Here is a 26,085-nt window from a genome sequence, read left to right on the forward strand (position 1 = left end):
TGGGAGATTAACTAAGTAATTAAAATCTTTGGATAAGCTTAATGAGCCTCCCAACGTGGCAGCAAAGGGGGTCTTAATCAAAGCCAAATAGTGACTCTTAGTTCATGTAACTAAGTGACACATTTAGGGGAGGTTGGCAAAGGCACCCTTATCAAGTGGGCCCCACAAACACTAAGATATGAGACTTCTCTAATCCACTAAGGGAGATGCTTGTCTCTACAAAGTAATGGATGAAAGCTTCAGAAAAAATTCATACGAGACTACATAGCGTAATAGCAACGAGATTTTGCAATTCTAAGGGAGCCCGGTATAACCTTTTTCAAGAATATCATACGCATTTTTTCCTACTTCGATCTCGCTATTACGTGTTTTATCGCGATTAACGTGTGTTAGAGGGATTGTTAAGAGAATCGGCTCAGGTATGTTAAGGCTATCCCTTCTTTTATTTTGGCATGATCCATATGATACAACAAAACGAGCAAACACACAACTTTCACAAATGACTCTATTCTTAGAAGTACTAGTGATGCATATGTTCTTGATTTCCCATGTGTCTTATTATATCTTCAGTTCACAGGTCTTAGAAAAATACGTAGTTGATAAAGTTTATCCGAAAGACATATTGATCTTATGACATCCCGAGAAATCTTATAAATTTACTTCTTATGCATTTAATTCTTTTATACATGTACATTGACCCATGACCAGATGACGTTATATACGCGGATATTATATGTATATGGGATATGAAAAAAGGTTACGGCGTTATATACGCACCACCACCTGATCAGTTGGTATACGTGATGATTTCGCCCACAGAGGCCGAGATGATATGACGGGATGCTCTTAGAGGCTGGATGATGTTATGTACACATATACCTATGCATGATACGACATTTATACGCACATGCATGACTTTATAAATATTTCAGGGTTCACAAAGTTATTTAGACTTACTGACGAATTCCTTTACTCCATGTTTTATTTATATCTTTTATGTATTGATTTTTGTGACATTACATACTCGGTACATTATTCGTACCGACGTCCCTTTTGCCCGGGGATGCTGCGTTTCATGCCCGCAGGTGCAGGTAGATAGGCCGACGGTTCCTCTTTTTAGGATCCTTGATCAGCGAGAGTTGGTGTGCTCCACTTGATCCGGAGTTGTTATTAGTTTTGGTACGCTATTTTTGTATGTAGATATGGGTATGACGGGGCCCAATCCTGTCCTTTATACAATTGTACACTCTATTAGAGGTCTGTAGATAGTCATGTATAGTTGGATAGTATGTGGTCTTGTCAACTTCTAGTTTTGGATATATAGTTGTCTATAGCAGCCTTGTCGGCTCGCCGTATCGTTTTCCGCATGTATATGTATATATGTCTTTTGGACATGTTTTTCTCATGTATGTTATTCACGTGATTCAGCAGTTTAATGACTGATGTTATTCACGACCTACCCTTAATTTATGTTTATATCTTAGACGCATGCTTAGCGGTGTTTGACAGGTAGGACTCGGACACTCATCATGATCCATCGGTTTGGGTTGTGATAATATCATACTCAAGGAATCTGTAAACACCATTATATTTAAAAGTGGAGCAGTCGACATCAATTTTTACACAGTATAGACAACAAGCAGGTGAGATAATCAAAGGGAAAAGAAGAAGATAAGGAAACAACTACAAGACTTATCCTTTTTAACTAAGAAGCAGAGAACTCTAAGAATCTTAGTATAAGTATGAAGCAGAGAACTTGAAGAAACACAGTTTTCAGTGTTTATAGTAAGGATTGGACATAAAGGATAGGTGAAGTTGGAATTTTTTAACAGACGAAAAAAACAGAGGGGAAAGTCACATAGGAAAATAGAGCAGGCGGTGATAAGATAAAGATGACCCCACAGAGAACAACACAAGCGCGGTAAAATTTGCTAAGCAAATTACGCGTCAAAGCTAGAAGAAAAGCGTGTATCTTGTTTTGTAATAGCTGGAGGGATTAGGATTTTTTCTAATTTTTCAGCCACTGCTATATTAAGGAATAGGGGCAAAACAAGAATAGAGTGGAGTTTTATGTTTTTTTTTTTGTAAAATCACATTGACCGGAAGCTACTCTCGATTCTCCTTTCTATAAAGTAGTAATGTATTTGGTGATATTTTTATTTTGTTATAAAATAAAAACCGTAAAGTAAAGACAATTATAGAGAGAAACTGATATATTATTCAAACTTCAAACTTCTGTACATAATGAACTGAAAACTCCTCTATTTATAGAAGAAATGAAGCAGCTGCGAGGCTTTTCGGGAAGCAGCGGCAAAGCTTTTCTTTAGCTGCTTGTAAGCTGTCTGTATGAGCTGCTTGCAACCTGCCTGTTTAATAAGAAGATGCTGAAAATCATTTCATTGAGCTGCTTGCAACCTGCATGCATCAGCTGCTTGTAGATAAATTTCAACAGAGTACTAAATGAATAATCTTCTTCAGGAAGATTATCTATAGCGGAGTAATAAATGAACATCCACAATATAATTATTTCATAACACCCCCCCTGGATGTTCATTAAAAGGTATTGTGCCTCGTTAAAACCTTACTAGGAAAAACTCAGTGGGAAAAAATCCTAGTGAAGGAAAAAGAGTACACATATTTAGTAATACGCATTTCTAGCTGCCTCATTAAAAACCTTATAAGGAAAACCCTATGGGAAAAACCTTAGTAAGGAAAAAAGAGTACATCGCGTATTTTACTCCCCTGATAAAAACCTTGTTTCAAATATTTGAGTCTCCGCATTCCAATCTTGTATACCATCTTCTCAAAAGTTAAAGTTGGCAAAGATTTAGTGAATAAATCTGCCGGATTGTCACTTGAACGGATTTGTTGCACATCAATATCACCATTTTTCTGAAGATCGTGTGTGTAGAATGATTTTGGTGAAATGTGCTTCATTCTATCTCCTTTTATAAATCTTCCCTTCAATTGGGCTATGCATGCAGCATTGTCTTTGTATAAAATTGTGGATCTTTTATCACACTCCAAACCATATTTTTCTTGAATAAAATGAATCACTGATCTCAACCATACACATTCCCTACTTGCTTCATGAATAGCTATTATCTCAGCATGATTTGAAGAAGCAGCAACAATTAACTGCTTTGTGGAGCGCCATGATATGACAGTACCTCCACATGTAAACACGTACCCGGTTTGAGATCGAGCTTTATGGGGATCAGATAAATAACCTGCATCTGCATAACCAACAAGATCTGCACTACCTTTGTTAGCATAAAACAAACCCATATCAAGAGTTCCCTTTAAATATCGCAAAATATGCTTAATCCCATTCCAATGTCTCCGAGTAGGAGAAGAGCTATATCTTGCTAGTAAATTAACAGAAAATGCTATGTCAGGCCTTGTAGTATTATCAAGATACATAAGTGCACCAATTGCACTGAGATAGGGTATTTCAGGACCAAGGAGTTCCTCATCCTCTTCTGGAGGTCGGAACGGGTCCTTATTCACTTCAAGTGATCGAACAACCATTGGTGTACTCAATGGGTGCGCTTTGTCCATGTAAAATCATTTTAAGACCCTTTCTGAATAAGCAGATTGATGCATAAAGATCCCGTTTGCTAAATGTTCAATTTGCAATCCAAGAAAAAGTTTTGTTTTTCCAAGATCTTTCATATCAAATTCTTTCTTAAGATATTCAATTGCCTTTAGGAGCTCTTCTGGAGTTCTAACAAGATATATGTTATCAACATAAACAGCAAGTATAACAAATTTTGATTTCATTTTCTTTATAAAAATACATGGACAAATAACATCATTTATGTAACCCTCTTTCAGTAAATATTCACTAAGGCGATTATACCACATGCGCCCAGATTTCTTTAAACCGTACAAAGATCTTTGTAATCTGATTGAATATATTTCCCGAGATTTCGAATATACTTCAGGCGTTTTAAATCCTTCAGGGATTTTCATGTAAATATCATTATCAAGTGACCCGTACAGATAAACTGTAACCACATCCATCATATGTATTTCAAGTCTTTCACGTAAGGCTAAACTGATGAGATATCGAAATGTTATGGCATCCATAACTGGTGAATATGTTTCTTCATAATCGACTCCAGGTCGTTGTGAGAATCCTTGTGCGACAAGGCGAGCCTTGTATCTTTCAACTTCATTTTGGTCATTCCTTTTTCGCACAAAAACCCATTTATGACCAACTGGTTTTACACCAGCAGGTGTTTGGACTACTGGTCCAAAGACCTATCTTTTAGCAAGTGCGTTCAATTCTGATTGAATTGCCCCTTGTCATTTTGGCCAATCATATCTTTGTTGACATTCTTCGACAGATCGGGGTTCACAATCCTCACTATCTTGCATAATGTTAAGTGTAACATTATATGCAAAAATATTATCCACCACTATTTCAGATCGATTTAAATTAATCCCATTACCAGTAGAACTTATTAAAAGTTCCTCACTCACTTGAGTCTCGGGTTCGTTGATTTCTTCAGGAATCTCAGAACTAATCAGATCTTGGGTCTCTTCAGAAGATCCCTTTATAATATCATTTTGATCGTTTGTCGATTTTTTTTTCTAGGATTTCGATCCTTAGAACCCAAAGGCCTACCACGCTTCAGGCGTGCTTTAGGTTCACTAGTTCTTGTGCTAGTAGATGGTCCTGTTGGGACATCAATTCGTATAGGCACATTCTTTACAGGGTTGTGTGACTTAGTTATCCTTTTCAAATCAGTAAACGCGTCTGGCATTTGATTTGCTATATTTTGTAAATGGATGATGATCTTCTGAACCTCCTGATTACATATAGGGGTACGTGGATCAAAATGAGATAATGATAAAACTTTTCACATAATTTCTCTTTTGATTTCCTTTTTCTCTCCCCCTAATTGTGGGAAATTTTTTTCATCAAATCGGCAATCTGCAAATCAAGCAGTAAATAAATCTCCCGTCAATGGTTCAAGATAGCGAATAATAGAGGGTGATTCAAGCCCAATATATATTTCTAACCTTCTTTGGGGGCCCATCTTACTGCGCTGTGGTGGTGCTACTGGCACATATACAACACATCCAAAAATTTATAGATGGGCAATATTTGGTTCATGACCAAAAACTAATTGTGACGGAGAATATTTATTATAATGTGTTGGTCTGAGATGGATAAGTGATGCTGCGTGCAAGATAGCATGGCCCCAAACAGTAGTGGGCAATTTTGTTTTCATAAGTAGTAGTCTTGCTATCAAATGCAGTCATTTAATAAATGACTCTTCAAGGCCATTTTGAGTATGAACATAAGCTACAAGATGTTTAACTTTTATTCCAACTGATAGACAGTAATTATCAAAAGCTTGAGATGAGAATTCTCCAGCATTATCAAGGTGAATAGCCTTTATAGGATAATCTGGGAATTGTGCCCTTAATCGAATTATTTGGGCTAATAACTTTGCAAACGCCAGGTTGCGAGATGATAGTAGGCAAACATGAGACCATCTTGAAGATGCATCTATTAGGACCATAAAATATCTAAACATCACACTTGGTGGGTGAATAGTCCACATATATCCCCATGTATTCGTTCTAAAAAGGTAGGGGGACTTAATGCCAATCTTCATTGGTGATAATGTAGTGATCATTTTGCCTTGATAACAAGCATCACAAGAAAATTCATTATTTGTAAGAATCTTCAGGTTCTTTAATGGATGCCCACTCGAATTTTCAGTAATTAGTCTCATCATTATTGATCCAGGATGGCCCAAACGGCCATGCCAAAGTACAAAAGTATTTGAATCAGTAAACTTCTGGTTTACGATTGAGTGTGCTTCAACTGTACTAATCTTTGAATAGTATAAGCCAGAAGATAAAGTTGGTAACTTTTCTACAATGCATTTCTGGCCAGAAATATTCTTTGTAATACAAAGATATTCCACGTTCATTTCATCTTTTGTCTCAACATGATACCCATTTCGGCGGATATCTATAAAACTCAACAAGTTTCTTCGGCACTTGGAGGAGAATAATGCATTGTCTATAATAAGTTTTGTTCTTTTAGACAGAAATACAATAGCTCTTCCGGATCCTTCAATCAAACTTATATTACCAAAAATTACAGAAACATTTGCTTTTTCCTTATGCAAATAAGAAAAGTATTTCTGATCTTTGAATATGGCATGAGTTGTTCCGCTATCAATTACACAAATATATTCATGATTGGTCTTTGATCCAAACATAATTTGAGGATTATCCATATTCTTCAAAATGACATAAACAAAATAAATATGATAGTAAACATTATTATCAAAGCATAACTTTTATTTATGTACAATAATTACATAACCATACTATCTACTATAAACAATAAAAATTAAAATATTTATATTTCTACATATTCACTACCGATCTCATGACTTGTTTCTCCTTCTGGGAGTGCAAAATAATAAGCTACATCCAAATGCATGAAGTCTAAATTATCTTCAGAAATAAAATTTGCTTCAGCATTTTTCTCTATCTTATTCAGGGAGGCTTGATACAGCTCAACCAGGTGCTTTGGCGTACGACATGTACATGACCAGTGCCCTTTTCCTCCACATCTATAACATGCATTTTTTGGCTTTGTTGCTTGTACCACTTCATGCTTTTGTTCCTTCCTTTTCCACTGCTGGTGGTGAGGAGGGTTCTTTGGTGCATTGTTATTAGCACGATTAGAGTTTCCTCCCCGACCACGGCCATGACCACGACTGGGGCCACATCCTCTTCCACGCTTATCTTGGTGGAAGTTCGTCTCATTCACTTCAGGGAATTGACAAGAACTAGTAGGTCGACTTTCATGATTTTTCATTAATAGCCCATTATGTTGCTTGGCTACAAGAAGATGTAAAATAAGTTCAGAATACTTTTTAAATCCCATCTCTTGATATTGCTGTTGCATGAGCATATTCGAGGCATGAAAAATGGCGAAAGTTTTCTCCAATATATCATGATCAGTAATATTATCACCACATAGTTTCAATTGGGAAATAATTCTGAACAAAGCAGAATTATACTCACTGATAGATTTAAAATCTTGTAGCCTTAGATGAGTCCAATCATAATGTGCCTGAGGAAGAACGACCATCTTCAGGTGGTCATATCTATCTTTCAAATTATTCCACAGTATGACTGGATCTTTAACAGTAAGATATCCATTTTCAGGCCCTCATCAAGGTGATGGCGTAGGAATATCATTGCTTAGCACGATCTTGGTTTGATGCCTGATTTTTATCTTTGATGGTGTCTGCCAGACCCATCGCATCAAGATGAATTTCGGAATCAAGCACCCAATACATATAGCTTTTGCCCGATATATCCAGGGCTACAAACTCAAGTTTACAAGGATTTGACATTATTTAGAAAAAGAAAGTTCGTACCTCTGATACTTTCAAAGTATTTTCTCGAGATAGCAGAGCCTCGTGCTGATAACGTATTATAAAATAAAAACTGTAAAGTAAAGACAATTATAGAGAGAAACTGATATATTATTCAAACTTCAAACTTCTGTACATAATAGACTGAAAACTCCTCTATTTATAGAAGAAAGAAAGCAGCTGCGAGGCTTTTCGGGAAGCAGCTGCAGGGCTTTTCTTTAGCTGCTTGTAAGTTGTCTGCATGAGCTGCTTGCAACCTGCCTGTTTAATAAGAAGCTGCTGAAAAATATTTCATTAAGCTGCTTGCAACCTGCCTGCATCAGCTGCTTGTAGATAAATTTCAACAGAGTACTAAATGGATAATCTTCTTCAGGAAGATTATCTATAGCGGAGTAATAAATGAACATCTACAATATAATTATTTTCATAACAATTTTGCTATAAACTTGCAAGAGTTACTTATAAACATGGCATTTATGCCATTTTAGTGGATTCAATAATATATGAAAAGTTTAATAAGATATCTAAGGACATCTGTGACAAGTAAGGTACGATTTCTTCCTTTGTTGAATTAAATATCATTAATCTTTATCATTTTTTGGAATTTGATTTTTTTATTTTTTATTTATAAATTATATACGGGTAAAACCAGACCCACTGAACACCTCGATTTCCCGGTAAACCAATCGGAGCAGGAATGTGACCGTAATGAATCTGACTCAAAGCGAGGAGCCCTCGTATCGGGTCTCGGGCAAACATCTGCCCTCGGGGGTATCAGGGCCATGTCCTTCGGGTCCGGTTCGAGGATTAGGACTTCGAAGGGTATTATCTAACAACTACACACGACTAAACTGAGGGCCGTAATGTCCGTGTCCAACCGAATATCGCGGCGTGAATCTCGACCCGTATCACCAGAAAATCAGTGATTAGCGAAATAATTTTTTTTTTAATTTTCTTAGAATTTTACGTAGGGTAAAATTCTCCTACTATATAAAGGGAAAAGAGTATTATTCATGACACATTGTAACACGCATATCAAGGTAATTTATTTCAATTCTCTTTGTTGTTCAAAGTTCCTATTCTTGTTCTTAAGTTCTTCATAAGTATAAGCTTGGAATCGAGGGCAGGTTCTTCATCGAACCATCAACCTAGCTCAGAATCACCCTTATCATTGGTTTGGTCATCTATTACATTTTTCATTTGCTTAATCTAACGTCATTAATCACTCGTATTGAATTAATTCACATATCCTTAAAATCACATATAAATTCATTTGTTATTCATTTTTTTGAGGATCAATTCAACTGGAAACAATTCATCGGGCGCAAGGTAAGCAAACTTTTTGAGGACCATAAGATCAAAAGATCTTATCAACACCCTATCACTCTAGTGAAAACGGACAGATAGAGTCGGCGAACAAAACCATCCTTCAAAACCTTAAGAAAAGGTTGACTGATGCCAAAGGAAAGTGGAAGGAAATTTTGCCCACAGTCTTATGGGCATACCACTCGACCTCAAAATCCAGTACCAGGGCCACTCCATTTTCATTGGTCTATGGTGACGAAGCAATAATACCGGTTGTGGTGGGTGAATCGAGCCTCAAGTTCTGATATGCAACTGAAGAATCAAACGGTAAGGCCATGAGCACGAGCCTGGAACTGCTGGATGAGAGGCGTGAGGCTGCCCTAGTCCGGTTGGCCGCCCTGAAGCAGCAGATAGAAAGATAGTATAACCGGAGAGCCAACTTCTTACACTTCAATATAGGGGACTTGGTATTAAGAAGAGCAATATTGAACACCCGAAACCCAAACGAAGGGAAGCTGGGACCAAATTGGTAAGGGCCATATCGAGTCATCTATATTACCAGTAAAGGTTTGTATAAACTCGACGCAGGAAACGGCGCACAACTACCGAACAACTGGAACATGACCCACTTAAAACGATACTATTGCTAAGGTACGACCTCATTCTCTTTTCTTTTAATATTACAAATTGGACTAACACTTGCAGGCAACGACCGAAGGAGAATGTAGCCGTTAGGTCTGAAAGCACGCGTTGCACTTTTTTTTCCTTGAACCGATTTTATCCCAAATGTGTTTTCCGGCAGGGTTTTTACTTTGGCAATAATAAAACGTGCTAACTTTGAGTCAAAGACCGATTTTAAATCAGAGTTAATGGTCGCTTCAACATCGGGTCATGTTTTTTAGCAAAGAAGGAAACTCTGTGCTCTAACAGTCTAGGATCGATGGTTAGGATTTATTGTAAGGGCCAAATGATCAAATGAATCGTGCCCATGTAGGTCGCCTCAGCCATAATACGAGCTTTTACACGCTTACAATCTTGTATGATTACACACGAAAATGAAAGAAAGTTTCTACCTTGCTAACAAATGTTTTTTGCTTCTTCAAAGTATCGAGCCTAAGGGCTATTCCTACCCGGTAACTATCGAGCCCAATTAGGGCCACCCTTATCTGAGCCCAAAGGGCTACCTCCACTCGGGCACTACTGTCCTAGAAAAGTTCGAGCGGCTCGGGTTATTGAAACCTAGAGACACTAGACCTATTAGGCAATGCCCAAACTTAAAAGGCTACGGTCACCATAAAAACGGTTTGGAGACCTCCGAAGCCTATAATCAAAACATAAGGCCTTCAACAAAATTCCAAACCTGTTCAAAGGTTACCTTCGACAAAGATATAGTCTAAAATCATTTAAAGAAGCAACTTGGGGAAAGCTCCTGGTCACTCCAAGCTTTAATAAGTTTGAGCAAAAGTCGCATCGAGGACAGGTCTTGTTCGGACCTCCGAAAAATGACTTATTACGACGTTTGATTCTGTGTTAAGGCATTAGAAATGTTTACAATTGTAAAAGGATGCTGGAGATAATAGACTTGAAAATTGCCGAAAGAAAGGAAAACTTTATACATTCCGAAATATCTTTACAAAGCCAATAAAAACGCCCTCTACAAACCAAATATACAAGATACAAAAACGAAAACAGAAAATCCTAAGGCATCTCCGCCTGATCTTCACCGGAACCCGACTCGTCACCAAAACCGTCGGGGCCATCGGATTATTCATATCCCTCAGATCCTTCTTCGCCTCGGGTTTCAGCTAGCCTTTTGGCCTCGACCTCAAGTATTTTTGCCTCTTCAATCTCGACATATAGGTCGAAGCCTCGGCCATGTATTTCCTCGAGGTTCTCTTATTGAGAAAGCCGCCTCACATACTCGATGGTAGTCTTCAGGCGGGGCTCGATTGCTTCAACATCGGCCTTGTACTGGGCCACCACCTCGTCAGCATCAGCCGAGGTTGCTTCCAACTTGGACCTCGTTGTTTCGAGCTCCTTGCCAAGGGCATTTCATTTAGAAATGGTCGAACCCAATTGAGCTTGGAGGTCCTCTTTTTGTCGATCCCGTGCATTAGCCTTCTCCTTCGCCACTCGAAGATGAACTTCCACTGAAGATAGCATGGCTTGGGAATTCTCCTTCTCTGAGGTGAGTAGGTCCATCTTGTTTTTCCACCCGTCGCCCATCACTTGGATCTCATCCATCTCCTTGCGGAGTTGGTCGATTTGATCGATCTTCTACTGGACCTGCGAAGTATTGTTGTTAGCCTGTGCGACTGGACCTTAGTTTCTAACTTCGAAAACCTTTACATTTTCCACCATGTCGGCATACTCCTTCCGAGCCACATCCAGCTCGGCCTGGAGGTTCTTAGCGACCCCCTCCTGCTGCTCGCTAAGAAGATTGTACATGTCTTTTTTCTAGGAAAGCTCTTTGATCTCGAGCTCGAGTTGATTGACTTCAACCCGACATCGGAGGAAACTCTCGTGCTGAAGAACCGAGGCCTACTAAAGGCAAAGAAAATGCGAGAAACATTAAACATAGTTAACTATCTGGATAGATAGAAGGGAACGATGTCTTACCCAGATCAACGCCTGCCGCACCTCATTGAAAAGGCATGTCACGTTCACCGCATTCATTTTTGCCTGGTTCTCCTTGGTCACCAGGCATCAGAGATAGCTAGCTACCCCCACAGGAGGGGACAAAACCCGGGCATCCTCCGGGACGGTCAGTATAATCGACCTCTTGTGTCCAGGGTCCATGCTCAGAGCGAGGAATTGATTGACTAATTTCGATCTCGAGCTCGGCCCGTCAGCCTTCGAGGAAGTGTCTTTCTTCGGAACTTCCACGTCACCCAGACCGAAGAAGTCTTCCAAAGTGGATGAATCCACTCTATCGAAGAAGGAGTGAATGGTATCTTCCATACTCTGGCCCCCCTTATTGGATTTCTCCTTCCTCGCTTGGGCCTCCTCGATCATAGACTCGGTGTAGGAGGGAATCCCCGAGATCTCAATTACGCCACGCGTTTCCTTTGGTGTAGAGCCAACATCCTGGTAAGTTTCATCCCGGGTATCAACGTCGACTTTTTGAGTTTGAGGGGGTAGATCTAAAGAGTCTCCCCCTCAAATACATCCCAGTCCCCGAGATAGGTTGTCCCGTGGGTTACAAAAAATAGATTCATTCTCCGGCTCGTCCCTAAGCCGAAGGAGGGAGTCAGAGTCAGGAACCCCAGAACCGAAGCCTCTCCTGAGCTTGCGGAGCACCCATTTCTTTGGTTTCTTTACCTTAGAGCTTAGGGAGCCTGAGGGATTTTTATTGAGGGATCACGGACGGGGGCACATCTTTATCCCCTTCCGAAGGCCTAAGTTCAGTGGTCTTAGGAAAACCTGCAACAACAAAGAGGGAAGATGAGTTAGCAAAATGAAAGGTGTAGATATAGTGTTGGCTACTCGGAAAGAGACCTTACCATGAGAATGGGCCTCCTATCGACCCTTCGAGAGTCCGCGCCATGTGCGGTCGAAGTAGGACATCTGAGTACATATTCCCTCAATCTACGCCTTTAATCGGAGGGCCAACCACTGCACAACCACATACATGAATGAGATGATAGAAGTGAAAGAAGAAGAAAATTTAATGTTGAAAGAAGGAGTTGTACTTACAAGACATATTCCATTTTTCGGGGAATGACATGTATTCCGGGGGGATCAAATCCTCGGTCTTCACTCGAAAAAACATTCCTGCCAACCCCGGTCTCGGTATTCGTCAATACTTGAGAAGAGAGCCTTGCTGGGCTGGCATGTAAGCTTGATCCGACCCCCTCGGAACATCGGGGGACTGTATAATCGAAGCAGGTAGTCGATCATAAACCGAAGAGATTCGGTCTTGTTCATGAAGTAATGAAGGAGGGTCACAATCCTCCAAAATGATGGGTGAATTTGCCCGAGGCACACCTCATACCTCTTGCAAAAATCTAGAACGATCGGATCCATCAGGTCTAACGTGAAGGGATAAGTGTAAACACTTAAGTAACCTTCCACACGGGTAGTAACAGTGTCCTCAGGCCGGGGAACTACCACATTCTTGCCTTCCTAATTGCAGTCCATACGAACTATGGGAAGAACGTCTTCGGTCACAGAACATATATTCTTGAGACTCCTTCGCCCCTATCCTATTTGTGCGAAGGCTTCTCGACCTTGAAGTTATCTGCAATAGAGAATCCCTCGAGATGAACGACGACAAGGGAAGCTCGGCAGCCGGTTCGTTATCAGCCACAATGGGGGAGGACGTTTCGAGGACAACCACCTCAGGTGCGACCACTTTAGTACCAGCGAACGGTTGAGAAGATGAAGAGGCAACTTGTTGAGGAACGATTTTCGATGTTTTGACCATTGTCATGTGAGGGTGTGTTTGAAAATGTGAGAAATGAACACAAAGTTTTGAAAAAGCGGGTTTTGGAGATGAAGAACAGAGTATGAAGATTTGAAGGAAATATGGAGATTGCTATGGAAATTGAAGAACAAGAATGAAGATATAAAGGTTTGAAGAAGGTTTAATGATGGATGGAAAGCTCGAAGGTAGTGGTTTGTTCTAAAAGTAGAAACGGAACAAAAGAAGGAAGATTTTATAGGGAAACAGCCGACGCTTCGCATTCGGATGCAATCTGCTGGTGAGCGACACATGTCCGAGGTTAGAACGACACGATTTATGAGATGTTTTGGCTCCCTCTTCATAACGTACGAAGGAAGGAACCAGAGTCATTTGTCGTTTTCCATCATTTCGGCAAACCTACTCTCTAAGAAACGAGGGGACTATCTGTATACAGGTAAAATCAAGCCTACTGAACACCTCGATTTTCCGGTAAGCAAATTGGAACATGAACATGACCGTAATGAATCAGAGTCAAAGTGAGGAGCCTTCGTATCAGATCTTGGGCAAAACATCTACCCTCAGGGGTATCGAGGCCATGTCCTTCGGGTTCAAGGATTAGGACTTCGAAGGGTATTATCTAACAGCTACACACAACTAACAAATGACCGTAATGTCTGTGCCCAACCGGATATCGCGGCGTGAATCTCGGCCCGTATCGGCAAAAAATAAGTGATTGGCGAAACAAAAGATTTTACTTTTTTTGGAATTGTACTTAGGGTAAAATTCTCCTACTATATAAAGAGGAAAGAGTATTATTCAAGACATATTGTAACACGTATATCAAGGCAATTTATTTCAATTCTCTTTGTTGTTTAAAGTTCCTATTCTTGTTCTTAAGTTCTTCATAAGTATAATCTTGGAATCGAGGGCAGGTTCTTCATCGAGCCATCAACCATGCTCGGAATCACCCTTATCATTGGTTTGGTCATCTATTACGTTTTTCATTTGCTTAATCTAACGTCATTATTCACTCGTATTGAATTAATTCACATATCCTTAAAATCACATATAAATTTAATTGTTATCTATTTTTTTAGGATAAACATAAATATATTAATTAATAATATTTATGTGATTTAAAGAAATTTGTCACGACCCAAAGTCCCCTATAGGCCGTGATGGCGCCTAACGTCGTCATCAGGCAAGCCAACGGTGAATTTTTAACTTAATTACTCTTTTGAATATTTTTGAAATCATAAATCACATTAAATAAATAAGGTAAAAATCTAGCACTCGGTCAAACCCGTGATCCTCTTTACCAATTTCCGTATAAAGTATAAATTATAAGATAAAATAATAATAATTACGTGACTACAATAATGAACATCCATTAGGAACCCCCCAAAATCGGTGTCACTAGTGCATGGGCATCTACTAAGAAATATAATAAAGTAACACATCTTTCTGGAATACAAGTTAGACAGGAGAATGTAAATAATTTTGATGGAGACTCTGTATGCTGCTGATCGTAACCTGGAATGCAACTCTCCATAAAGTCCCCACAATAGTCGCACCTCTGTGCCCAAAAGGCCACCAGAAATATATATATATATATATATATATATATATATATATATATATATATGCACAAAAAGTGCAGCAAGTATAGCATGAGTACGTAAATCAACGCGTACCAGTAAGTATCTAGCCTAACCTCGGAGAAGTAATAACGAGGGGTCGACATCAAAACTTACTAGTGGTCCAATAAATCAAGTACAACAGAAAATAAACAAGTATGAGGCATGGTAAAAATAGTGTAAACAAATTTAAGCACGTGGTACGATCCTCCTCTAAACAGTAAACGCAAGCCCTCAATTATCGGTCACCTCCTCAACCGGAGTATATATGGAAAATGGTCCCCACCAGATAGATCGTCACAACTCAAATCAGGAAAAATCACAGATACGGTGGGTTCTTGCCAAATATTACGCACGACGTTGCCGAGGCGAACGACCCGATCCCATAAGAATATTTATAGAAATGACGAAGCATACGACCTGATCCCATAATAATGTGTACACTGCCGAGGGTCAAACGACACAAACCATAGATGCATCTATTATACTGCAGAGGCAAATGACCCACTCCCATAAGAATATGATATTGCCGAGGCGAACGACTCGGTCCAATTAGAATAAGAAGCTTTAACAGATCCTTGACCCTGCTTAGAAAGATACGTGTGAGTTATGAAATATAAAGAAGCTTTTCAATGAAAATGCACAACGCGAGAGGAATTTGTAAGGGAAACACAATTGTTTCGCAGTTAATCAAGTAGCTCATCCAATTTCTAAAATAGCGAGTCTATTACTCTACGCAAGTCTAATCTCAGGTCGTAATACGAAATAAAGTAATTAAACAAGCAAGGATATCTCAAATAGCACATTTAAAACATGGCATGAATCTTAGTCTACCCGGACGTAATCAGGAATTCTAGCATACACACGTACACTCGTTACCTCATACGTGCGTAGCTCCCACAACATGTAGCATGTAATCAAAATAACACATACAGGATAATTTACCCCTCACAAGGTTAGAATGAGACTTACCTCGCTCCGAAGTTTCATAACCGACTCCAACGCCTCTCTAGCTCAAACCAAAGCCCATCGGTCTGAAACTAGCCAAATAATGTGCAAATCAATCAAAAATATACCCCAATGCTTATAATTAATCATTTTATAACAATCCCAACTTCGCTAGAAAAGTAAATAAAGTCAACCCTCGGGCCCACGTACCCGGATTCCAAAAATTTTCGAAGATAAACTTTACCCATAACACCATGACCTCAAATATATAATTTCTTCCTTATTCATTGTTCAATTTCGTGGTAAAAATTCAAAAATACTAATTTCTAGGTTTTCTTTCAAAATATCACAATTTCTACTAATTTTTATGTTTAAATCCACATATAATCCATGTATTTTGCTAACATTATGTGGGAATTACTTACCTTGCAATATATGATGAAAGTATGGGAGAGAGTAGTAGAGCTAAGGGCGATAAGGAGTGTGTCTATTTCCGAGAACCAGTTTGGGTTTATGCCGGGGTGTTCGACAACAGAAGACATTCACATTGTTAGGAGATTGATAGAGCAGTTTAGGGAGAGAAAGAAGGACTTGCATATGGTGTTCATAGACTTAGAAAAGGCGTACGATAAAGTTCTTAGTGAGGTTTTGTGGAGATGTTTGGAAGCTAGAGGTGTACCTGTTGCCTACGTTAAGTTGATTAAGGACATGTATGATGGAGTAAAGACCCGAGTGAGGATAGTGGGTGGGGACTTGGACCATTTCCCGATTATGATGGGGTTGCATTAGGGGTCAGCACTCAGCCCTTTTTTGTTTGCCCTGACGATGGACGTACTGATGTGCCACATCCAAGGGGAGGTGACGTGGTGCATGCTATTTGCAGATAATATTGTATTGATTGAAGAGATGCGATACGGTGTCAACGCGCAATTAGAGGTATGGAGGCAGACCCTGGAATCTAGAGATTTCAAGTTGAACAAAACAAAGACAGAATACTTTGAGTGTAAGTTCAGTGGCGAGACTCAAGGAAATGAAGGGGAGGTGAGGATGGACTCGCAGGTCATCCCTAGGAGAGGGAGTTTTAAGTACCTTGGGTCTATTATTCAATGGGATGAGGAGATTGATGAAGATGTCACATATTGTATTGGGGTGGGATGGATAAAATGGAGACCCGCTTCCGGTGTTTTGTGTGACAAGAAAGTGCCATCAAAATTTAAGGGTAAGTTCTACAGAGTAGTGGTCAGACCAACGATGTTGTATGTGGCTGAGTGTTTGCCAATCAAGATCGCTCATGTCTAGAAGATGAAAGTAGCAGAGATGAGGATGTTGAGATGGATGTGTGGGCACACCGGATTAGATAGGATCAGAAATGAGGTTATTCGCGACAAGGTGGGTGTGGCCCCTATTGAGGACAAGATGCGGGAAGCGTGACTTAGGTGGTTTGGTCATGTGAGGAGGAGGAGCACAGACACCCCGGTGAGGAGGTGTGAGAGACTGACATTGGAGGGCCTACATAGAGGTAGAGGTAGGCCAAAGAAGAGGTGGGGAGAGCTAATTAGGCAAGACATGGTGCGACTTCAGCTGACCGATGACATGACCCTTGATAGGAAGGTATGGAGGTCGAGGATTAGGGTAGTAGAGTAGGTAGTCTAGAGAGTTCATAACAACAGTATTGGCGCGCAGTCTCGCTTTCTATTGGTAGTAGGTTTTTATGACTAACCATTTTTTCTTTCATTGTTGATCACCTTACTATCTTGCTGTTTTTATTCTGCTTTTATATGCCTTTTTGGTACTGTCCCTTCTTGTATGTATTTTCATTAATGTGGTGCTTATTCTTTCTTGAACCGAGGGTCTATTATAAACATTCTCTCTATCCTCACAAGGTAGAGGTAAGGTCTGCGTATACACTACCCTCCCAGACCCCACAATGTGGGATAATACTAGATATGTTGTTGTTGTTGTTGTTGTCGTATACAAAATACATACAAAAGAGATATTGTATAAAATTTGTATGAAAATTGTATTTAAGTTGTATGATGTTGTAGTTGTATTTAATTAGGTAAAAATAATGTATAAAAGTTATAAATAAGTTGTATACAAATAAGATGTATTTTGCCTATAGAAATAGGAATTTCAAGTTTCCTAAATTGTCTAGGTTTCGGAAATTAAGGAAACAAAATGGTAACTTGAGAAGGGTAAGTGTTACGTAGAAAAAGGAATCTCAAATTTTCGAGACTGTCCAGTTTAATGAAAGTTTTGAAATTAAGGAAAAATTTGGTAACTTGAGATGCAAGTAAGGCCATTGTTGTCCAAATAAGTATGAGTGTACGAAAGCTTACTCAACAAAATTTTTAACTAATGATTTCACATCAAATTTCCGTCATTTAATTTTTTGTTGTTTTGCATATCTTATTACTCTTATTTGATTTTCAACTAGCTAGCTTTTAGGTGGAGAAATGCGGCTAAGAATAGGAAAAATGGAAAGGAAAAAAAAAGAAAAGAATATAACTGAATCTCTTAAATTAACGCACTAATAATAAATTTTATATAAATTATAAATAATTTTTGTTTGATATGAATAATATATAAAATTAAAATAATTTTAATAAATAAATTTTAAATATTATATATGAACGAAAAATTGACAACAAAATATGTAGGAGGAAGAGGGGCCAAAATGCTATCTATATTTTCGGTGAAACCACAAAGTCGTCAAGGACGACCAAAGGAGGAAAGGAAAAATTAATTAAATGAATTCAACTCTGAATTCGTCCTTTTTCTTTCTTTCTTTTTTCTTTTCCCTCTCTACGGCTCCTTTTCTTTCGTAATTTACTACCAATTAGCCATTGCTCTTTCTCTGCTACTCTCTCCTCTGTCTCTTTACTGAAATTCCCAGTAGAACCCATAATTCAGCTGGAATTATCAGGTTTACTTTCTTGCTTTAGTAGAGATAGCTTTTCTTTACTTGGTTTTACTTGTTCGACACGTTTCTTTGAGTTTCTTGATATTCAATTTCACTATCCTTTTGCTACAAGCGAAGGTGAACTGTCTGTTTTCGGATATTTGTCATTCTTTTTTCTTAATTTTTTATTGGGAATGCATGTCGACAAGTAAAATTAGCCTCAGTGAAGCATGTTATTGATCAAAAAAGTTTTGAGGCATCAGTTGTCTAGGCAAAATTGTTCTCCTTCCTTAAAATTTCTATGAGAGCAAAACAAAAGCCAACTTAACATATCTATGTTTTAATGTTACAAAAAAAAATTACACGAGGATATGATTGGAAGATAATGAATTTGACAAAATAATTATACTCTTAAATTATGTCTCTTAAGTTTCAAGATATTATACCCTGAAATCAAATGCTGTAATACCTATGTGAATATATTTCTACGTGAAAGGAGATTTCGGTTACCTAGATGTAGTGGCGGAACTAAGTAGAGTGAAGGGGTTCCTCGGAAAATTACACTGTGCAAATAGGATTAAAAACTATTTTTTTGGTTATATGTGAGCTGTTGAATCCCCTTCACTAAAATTCAAGTATTGTAGTGAAGGGGGTTCAAAAGTTGCTTTAGGTCATAGGTTTAAATCCCAACTGTAATATCCTTTTTCTTTTTTTGAATCCTCTTGTACAAAATTTCTGGTTCCGCCACTGCTTAGCTGCTAGATATTCATTTTTATAGTATTGGAAGCGAAGGCGAAGTTAGAGTAGCAGTACTAAGAAGAATGATAACTTATTTCGTAATGAATCTAACTTATGGTTTTCTGTTGATACAAGCCTTTTCCTCTAAAGAAAATTACTAGTATTTTAATGCATTATAATGAATTCCCAGTACTGGAAGTATTTGAACAGAAGTATACAGATCTATATGTCTCAGGAGATGAATGCACACTCACTACTTATTCATCTCTGTTGCGTATACAGCTTTTTCAGTTGTCTTAATATGCTATTGTCTGAAAACTTTGGTTCACTTTGGATGGTGGTTTTCCTCTTTCCTCCTGAGGTCCTGGAAATTTGCTAATTTGCTTTATTAAGTTGCGTTAACTAATCCAGCTTACTTTAGAAATTTGTTTCGCGTACTCGTCAAACTTTTATTTCTGTGTTGGATTTTGTAGTTTCAGTTGACAAAGACTTGTGAAGTCATTTTGCACCTTCTGTTCTTTAATCTGTCAAGTTTCATGACAAAAGCTTTTCTTCATTAAAATGCTGCTAATTTCCTCTTGCAGGTTGAGTATCTGAGGGATGGGAACTTCTGAAATAGATGAGATGCCGATGTTATCACCATCATATCCGCAGTCTAATGAAATTGATGGCTTTCAAAATCAACGTTTTGTGTACAGGACAAGGAGTGCATCCTTATCAATGCCAATGAGCTCTATGGATTCCTTTGGAGATGATAGCAGTTTTGTAGGCTATAATGGTCCTTTGAGAAGTGAGGGGCGAACTTCATTGGTTCATATGAGCGGGCCATTGTATATTAGTCACAAGCCTGAGAATAGCTCTCGGCCCACTCCCGCTGCAGTAGTGCACAAACCAACTCTGCCAACAACGGAAAAATATCCTTCAATTGGTAGTGGAGAACAAAATGGTTGGCCTAATAATGACTACACTGGAAAAAATGAACATCTATTGAAGTCTGGTCAACTGGGCATGTGCAGTGATCCTTACTGCACAACATGCCCAACCGATAACCATTTGAAAGCACAAAAAAAAAGTTCAAAGTTTTCAGATATGTTTGATCACCGGGTATTGCACTTTGCTCAAGTTAAATGTATACCTTCCTAGCTATGTGCTACGGTGTGTTTGTTTTGGAGCCCCCATTCTAGCTTTATCTACCATGCACACTATTTTCAAAATATGCATTTTTTTTTAATTTTTTTTTTGTGTTTATCATCTCGCATAGTCAGAATTTCAGCTTTGGCCACGTAGGAAGTTTCTGCTTTTTGTTAGAATATTATTGTTTCGTAAACTACTGTACATGTCCAATCAAGTTTCCCTATTTTTGCACTCAAGTTGATGATATACTGATGACTCCATAATGCTCAAAATTTGGTATTATTATCGGTTATGGTTTTGCAATTAAAAGAGCTTTGTGTTTCCCAGTTCCAATATTCCTTATTAGAATGACCTTGTCCATATCTCAAATAATATTTTTAGTCTGAATTCATCAGTTTAAATGTTTTGCAAGTTTATGGTGTAAGAGTAGTATACCGGAAAATGTGAAACAATACTTTGATTTTCTAGAGATTCTTGGGAGGATTACATAATAGGCCATTTTTTATCCTTCTAGCCATGTATTTTTGTGTACCTACTTTATTTAATGACAACCTTTACGTTATCAAAAAAAAAAAAAAAAAACTGTTGTGCAAGTTCAATTGCAAGTATATTTGTCGCTTTGTTAACAGATGAAAAGGATAATTATATGGTAGGGCTGATTAACAGTCCAAGACTAAAATACTCAACCCTTCCACCCATTATGTCTTTGCTTGCGCTAATTATAATCTTTCTGGTATAGTGCGTGGTGAAAATAGAAATGGAAGATGTTCTAGAAACTTCCTGCAATTATTGTCAAGATGTTATAAGGATGAGAAGGGATTCTGTAGTCTATGTAGATAAAGATGAATAAAGTGTACTGAAGCATATGATCTGTTGTCCAAAAAAGTGGTCTAAAGCTGCTTCCAATGACGCTTTCATTGTTTCATTCGGGAGGATGAACTAGACTTTTTCCATCGCCCCACAGTTATGGTAAGTCTTGAGTAGAAACGGTTGCCGCCTCAAAGTTAGTTAAGGCTCTCGCAGATGGTGTTCCATGTCATTTCCTGAAAAGGAAATGAAAGAGACGAATAGAGTTGTCATGTTCTCGTGGCAATTGATACAAACTTTAAGCTTAAATACTCCATGGGCATGTGCATGCTGAAGGCTTCGAAGGCGTTATGGCCTATTTCTTCTTCTTATTCTTCTTCTTTTTTTTTTTTTTTTTCTGGATTTGCTTTGTTAGAGTTATTCTGATGTTTCTCTTAGATACATTATCTCATTTCGTATGAATTCCAAAGGATGCACTGGATGTTAAGCTGTCTAAATTCTCATGTGTTTTGCTCTTATTGTTCTTATCTACAGTTTCACAATATGCTGTATGGAGATACAAAAGGATGGGCGGAGAGAACTTGTTCTTTCTTGCATCCATATATTCCTGGTGTCATGAATCCTCATGCGAAGATTATCCAGAAGTGGAACAAATTTTTTGTCATCTCATGCCTATTTGCAGTATTTATAGATCCCCTATTCTTCTTTGTGCTTAATGTCCAACAGGTATTCTTTTATAGTTCTATGAAAGTGAAATTACTTTCCCTTCTATATTTGGTTATGTAGGATAAGGCATACATATTTTTGTGTAAAACCTGTCACTTAGCTTGTGCTACTTAGATCTAGGTACATGCAGTATATTTCCAAAGTGCACATAATTTGGCATGCTTTTACCTGGATAAGAAAGAATCAAGTCATTCTGTCTTTCACCCACTAAGTTTTACTACTATCTAAGATGTGCAAATTCATTTCTCTCAAAGTAGGAAGTGAATAGATTGGTGAAGAGATGATAGCTTTTGCAGAACCAGAATTTATCTAATATAATGAAAGTATGTCAAATATGACAGGCATACACAAATATGTAAAATGACCACTCCATCACCTTGTGCATACTGAAATTAAAGTTTCCTTTCTGTATTGTTGCTTTATATGAACTTCCTATTCTAGAAACTGTGAAGGAACCATAACTCCGATAATTACCATGCATAATAAAGAACATAACTTTCATTAGAGCAACGGTAAAGTTGTCTCCGTGTGAGCTGTGGGTCACAATTCGAGCCATGGAAACAACCACTAATGCTTGCATTAGGGTAGGCTGCCTACATCACACCCTTTAGGGTGCGGGCCTTTCCCGGACTCTACATGAATGCGGGATGCTTTGTGCACCGGGCTCCCTTTAACTTTCACGCAAACGACCTATCAATTATAAAAGACTACAAAAGGTTTGCTCTGAAATAAATGTACAGTATTGACTAGCTATGTAACACAGGTTTGTCATTCCAATACTTAGACAAAATCATGCTATGGAAAATCTGTTTCATTCTAAAGTAGGCCACTTTGAGCTCAAGAACATATAGCCACTGTCTTATGCCTGAGATTAATGACCATTATCTCTTCAACTGAAGTTATTCGCGGAGGTTTTATGCTTTTCAGGCCAAGAGTTTAAACTGTTAAAGCAGAAGTCATATGCTTTGTAGGCATGTTGTGATCTTCAGACCTTTAACTCCTTTAAATATTTGTTCAGACAAGATATTGCTTTCTTTCTAGTTTCTATGGATCTTTAATCTAAAATGTATGTTGTTATTAGGTATTTATATGGAAATTTACATTCTATCTTGCTCATTGGAATTTTTTTAAAGTGCCAAAATCTTCTATATATGATAAACAAGGTTTACAATTGAATTAATTAAGATTAATCTTCTTGTTCTGATTCTAGGGGAACAACTGCATAGTGCTAAATTGGCCCATGACAAAAACTATTGTGATTTTGAGGAGCATCACTGATATCATTTACTTAGTGCACATTCTTCTTCAGGTAACATTTCCCATTTCTCTCTGCAGAATCCTTTTTTCTTTCTATTAGCAACACCAGTTTACCTATGCAGTATTCTTTGTGCACCATATGAGTTGTCATCTGGCACTCTTCTTTTCCTGATCTGTCAGCAAAACTGGCTTTTTGGTATTTCGTGGTTGGTTTTATAACAAATATTGTTTCTCCAGAATGTCATTTTTATTCTTCTGCAGATTAAAGCTATTCCAGAAATATTTATTGGCAGTTCTACTACATCCTGTTTAATACTTAGTCAATTCAACGTGACAACTAAATAGTTAATAGATCTTCAAAAGCTGGTTGACCTTACTTTTTTTACTTCCAATTTCCTGCTTAGAGACAAGTGTTTGACACTCAGTTTTGTTCATCTTATTTATTAGCTCAATAATGTGCGGTTACATGATGTCAATTTTTGCAGTTCCGCTTAGCTTATGTTGTTCCTGAATCTAGGGTGGTGGGAGCAGGTGACCTGGTTGACCACCCTAAAAAGATTGCTGCAAATTATCTTTCTGGATACTTTGTTATTGACTTCTTTGTCGTACTACCACTTCCTCAGGTAAATGTGTCTTCCCTGTCTTATAATTTAGACATGCTAGGAGTCAATACTGATAGAATTAGGAGTGAAAAGTAACTTCTCTCGCATATCTAAGTGCTTTTATGTACACCATGAACCCAATGGCACCCACTTTTTAACTGATTGTACTGGGACAACCTTATGTTGATTTTATTGTACGCAACCTGAACATAGGAGTTCAGTTGTTAGTAAAGTTAATTCCCTTGTTGCCTTCTCTGGCACTTGTTGGTTTTGAGGTATACTTAATAGATTCGCTATGTGCAGATCATCTTGTTGTTGGTTTTACCCAAGTCTATTGGATCATCTGGGGTAAATTACGCGAAGAATCTATTGTGGGCAGCTATACTACTCCAGTACAATTCTAGGTTGTACAGGATTTATTATTTGGTAGCTGGCCAGTCTCCAAGTGGTTTTATATTTGAGTCGATATGGGCAACTTTTGTCATAAATCTTCTCATAATTGTTGTATCAAGCAATATAGTGGGCTCATTGTGGTATCTTTTTGGTTTACAGGTGAAAACTTGTTCTTCACGGTATTTAGTTTTTCTGTTCCTTACTTCAATTTAATTATATCATTGTTTATGACATAGCCATTACTTCTACTTCTTAGTAGACTTCTGAGGGTAGAGGGGTTTTAGGGCATGCGTAAAACAAATATATTGAAAATCATTAAGTGCTTTCAACAAGTTTCCTTGTCCTTGTTTTCAAAACAATACTCTGATTTTACTTTTTTCCTCCATCTCTATCGAGCCATGTGGTGGGATCATGCTGGTATCTTTTTGGTTTACAGGTGAATACTTGTTCTTCACTGTGCTTAGTTGTTCTGTTCCTTACTTAAATTTAATTATGTCTTTTGTTGATGATACAGCCATTACTTTTACTTCTTAGTACACTTCTGAGGGTAGAGGGGTTTGTGGGAATGCGTGAAACAAATATGTTGAATTTTTTTAAGTGCTTTCTACCAGTTGCCTTGTCCTTGTTTCCAAGATCATACTCGGATTTAACTTTTTTCCTTCCATCTCTAGAGGGTGAATCAATGCCTTCAAGTTGCTTGTCGTAGCTCAAACATAGAAAGGTGTATGGAGTTCATAGACTGTGGTCATGGCACCGATTACACAAAGTTTCGGTCGGATATTACATGGGGCCAGTGGAAGAATTATACTGATGCTTGTTTTACTGAAAGTAGTTTTGACTTTGGAATCTATAAACAAGCTGTTGATCTCACCACCGAACCGAGTGTTGTCACAAGATATGTGTACTCATTCTTTTGGGGCTTCCAGGTATATTTACCCAGCCTTTATGATTGTGGGACGTAATCTGCTTATTTCTATACCAGCTGTTAAAAAATTGAAATTTGTATACATGCTCTGGTGGATCTATGTATGTTTTTCTGCAGAGCTATTGATATTTCTATATGACACCAGATTTAAGTAAGACTACTTCTTTAATAAAGAATTATTAACTTTTTTTTTTTTGGGAATACAACGTAGGTGTCCCCCAACGTATTGGTCAAGTACTATGGTAGGCAAAAGGTTCGTTGTTTTGTAGGGACTTCTAGATTAGATCCACATTGCATGATCAGTTGTTCAAATATTGTCATACCTTTACCCTATGTTTATAAGCTAGGGCAAGGAAGGAAGGGAATAGAAAATTACCTGTAGGAAAAATAGCATGGTTGTCCTCTGCTAGGATGTATTATTAAACCTAAATTGGGTTTATCTGCTAAAAACTACGATATAGCTGTTTATGATCAGGGGCAGATATGCTTCGGCACCAGGTTCATCTGAATCTCGCATTTTCGATGCGGCGTATGGATTTTTATATGAAAACCCACAAAATTTCAACAAATATTAATCCCATAATTTTAAAAGTACGATGGGTTCATTGCTAAGAACCTTAGAGGTCAAACCCATCAAGTTATAATCCTAGATCCGCCTATGTTTATCATTATTCACGGGGGACTTAATTTTACTAAAGATGATGACAATGTGAACTTTCAACCATTTTCGCATTGGAGAGATCGTTTCTTAGTTTGTGCCAAAGCATAGTAAAGCATGCAGAAATTGTTGGGCCCAAATTGGAATTATAGCTCACTTTCCACTTACTTCCTTAAATCAAACAAGGGATGGGAGATTACCTTCCTTTCTTTATCTTTCCCTATTTT

General features: G+C 38.1%; 2 protein-coding genes across 3 annotated transcripts in view; both read left to right on the forward strand.

The window, feature by feature from the left end:
• LOC104104991 (long chain base biosynthesis protein 2a) overlaps positions 1-26,085 on the forward strand; it is a 142,432-nt gene that overhangs the window by 18,474 nt on the left and 97,873 nt on the right. The gene's annotated exons all lie outside the window — the stretch shown is intronic.
• The window catches only part of LOC104109588 (probable cyclic nucleotide-gated ion channel 20, chloroplastic), a 58,015-nt gene continuing 50,373 nt past the window's right edge, over positions 18,444-26,085 (forward strand). Inside the window, exons 1-7 of one of the 2 annotated variants that reach the window (XM_070197357.1) lie at positions 18,444-18,642; positions 19,941-20,460; positions 21,832-22,023; positions 23,234-23,332; positions 23,766-23,903; positions 24,186-24,434; positions 24,947-25,201. In XM_070197357.1, coding sequence (XP_070053458.1) covers positions 19,957-20,460; positions 21,832-22,023; positions 23,234-23,332; positions 23,766-23,903; positions 24,186-24,434; positions 24,947-25,201 — 1,437 coding nt within the window. In that variant the 5' untranslated portion in view covers positions 18,444-18,642; positions 19,941-19,956. The remainder of the gene's footprint in view (positions 18,643-19,940; positions 20,461-21,831; positions 22,024-23,233; positions 23,333-23,765; positions 23,904-24,185; positions 24,435-24,946; positions 25,202-26,085) is intronic. The other variant, XM_070197356.1, reaches the window with a different exon arrangement.

This window comes from Nicotiana tomentosiformis, chromosome 3 (assembly GCF_000390325.3).
Source record: "Nicotiana tomentosiformis chromosome 3, ASM39032v3, whole genome shotgun sequence".
NCBI classification, from domain to species: Eukaryota; Viridiplantae; Streptophyta; class Magnoliopsida; order Solanales; family Solanaceae; genus Nicotiana; species Nicotiana tomentosiformis.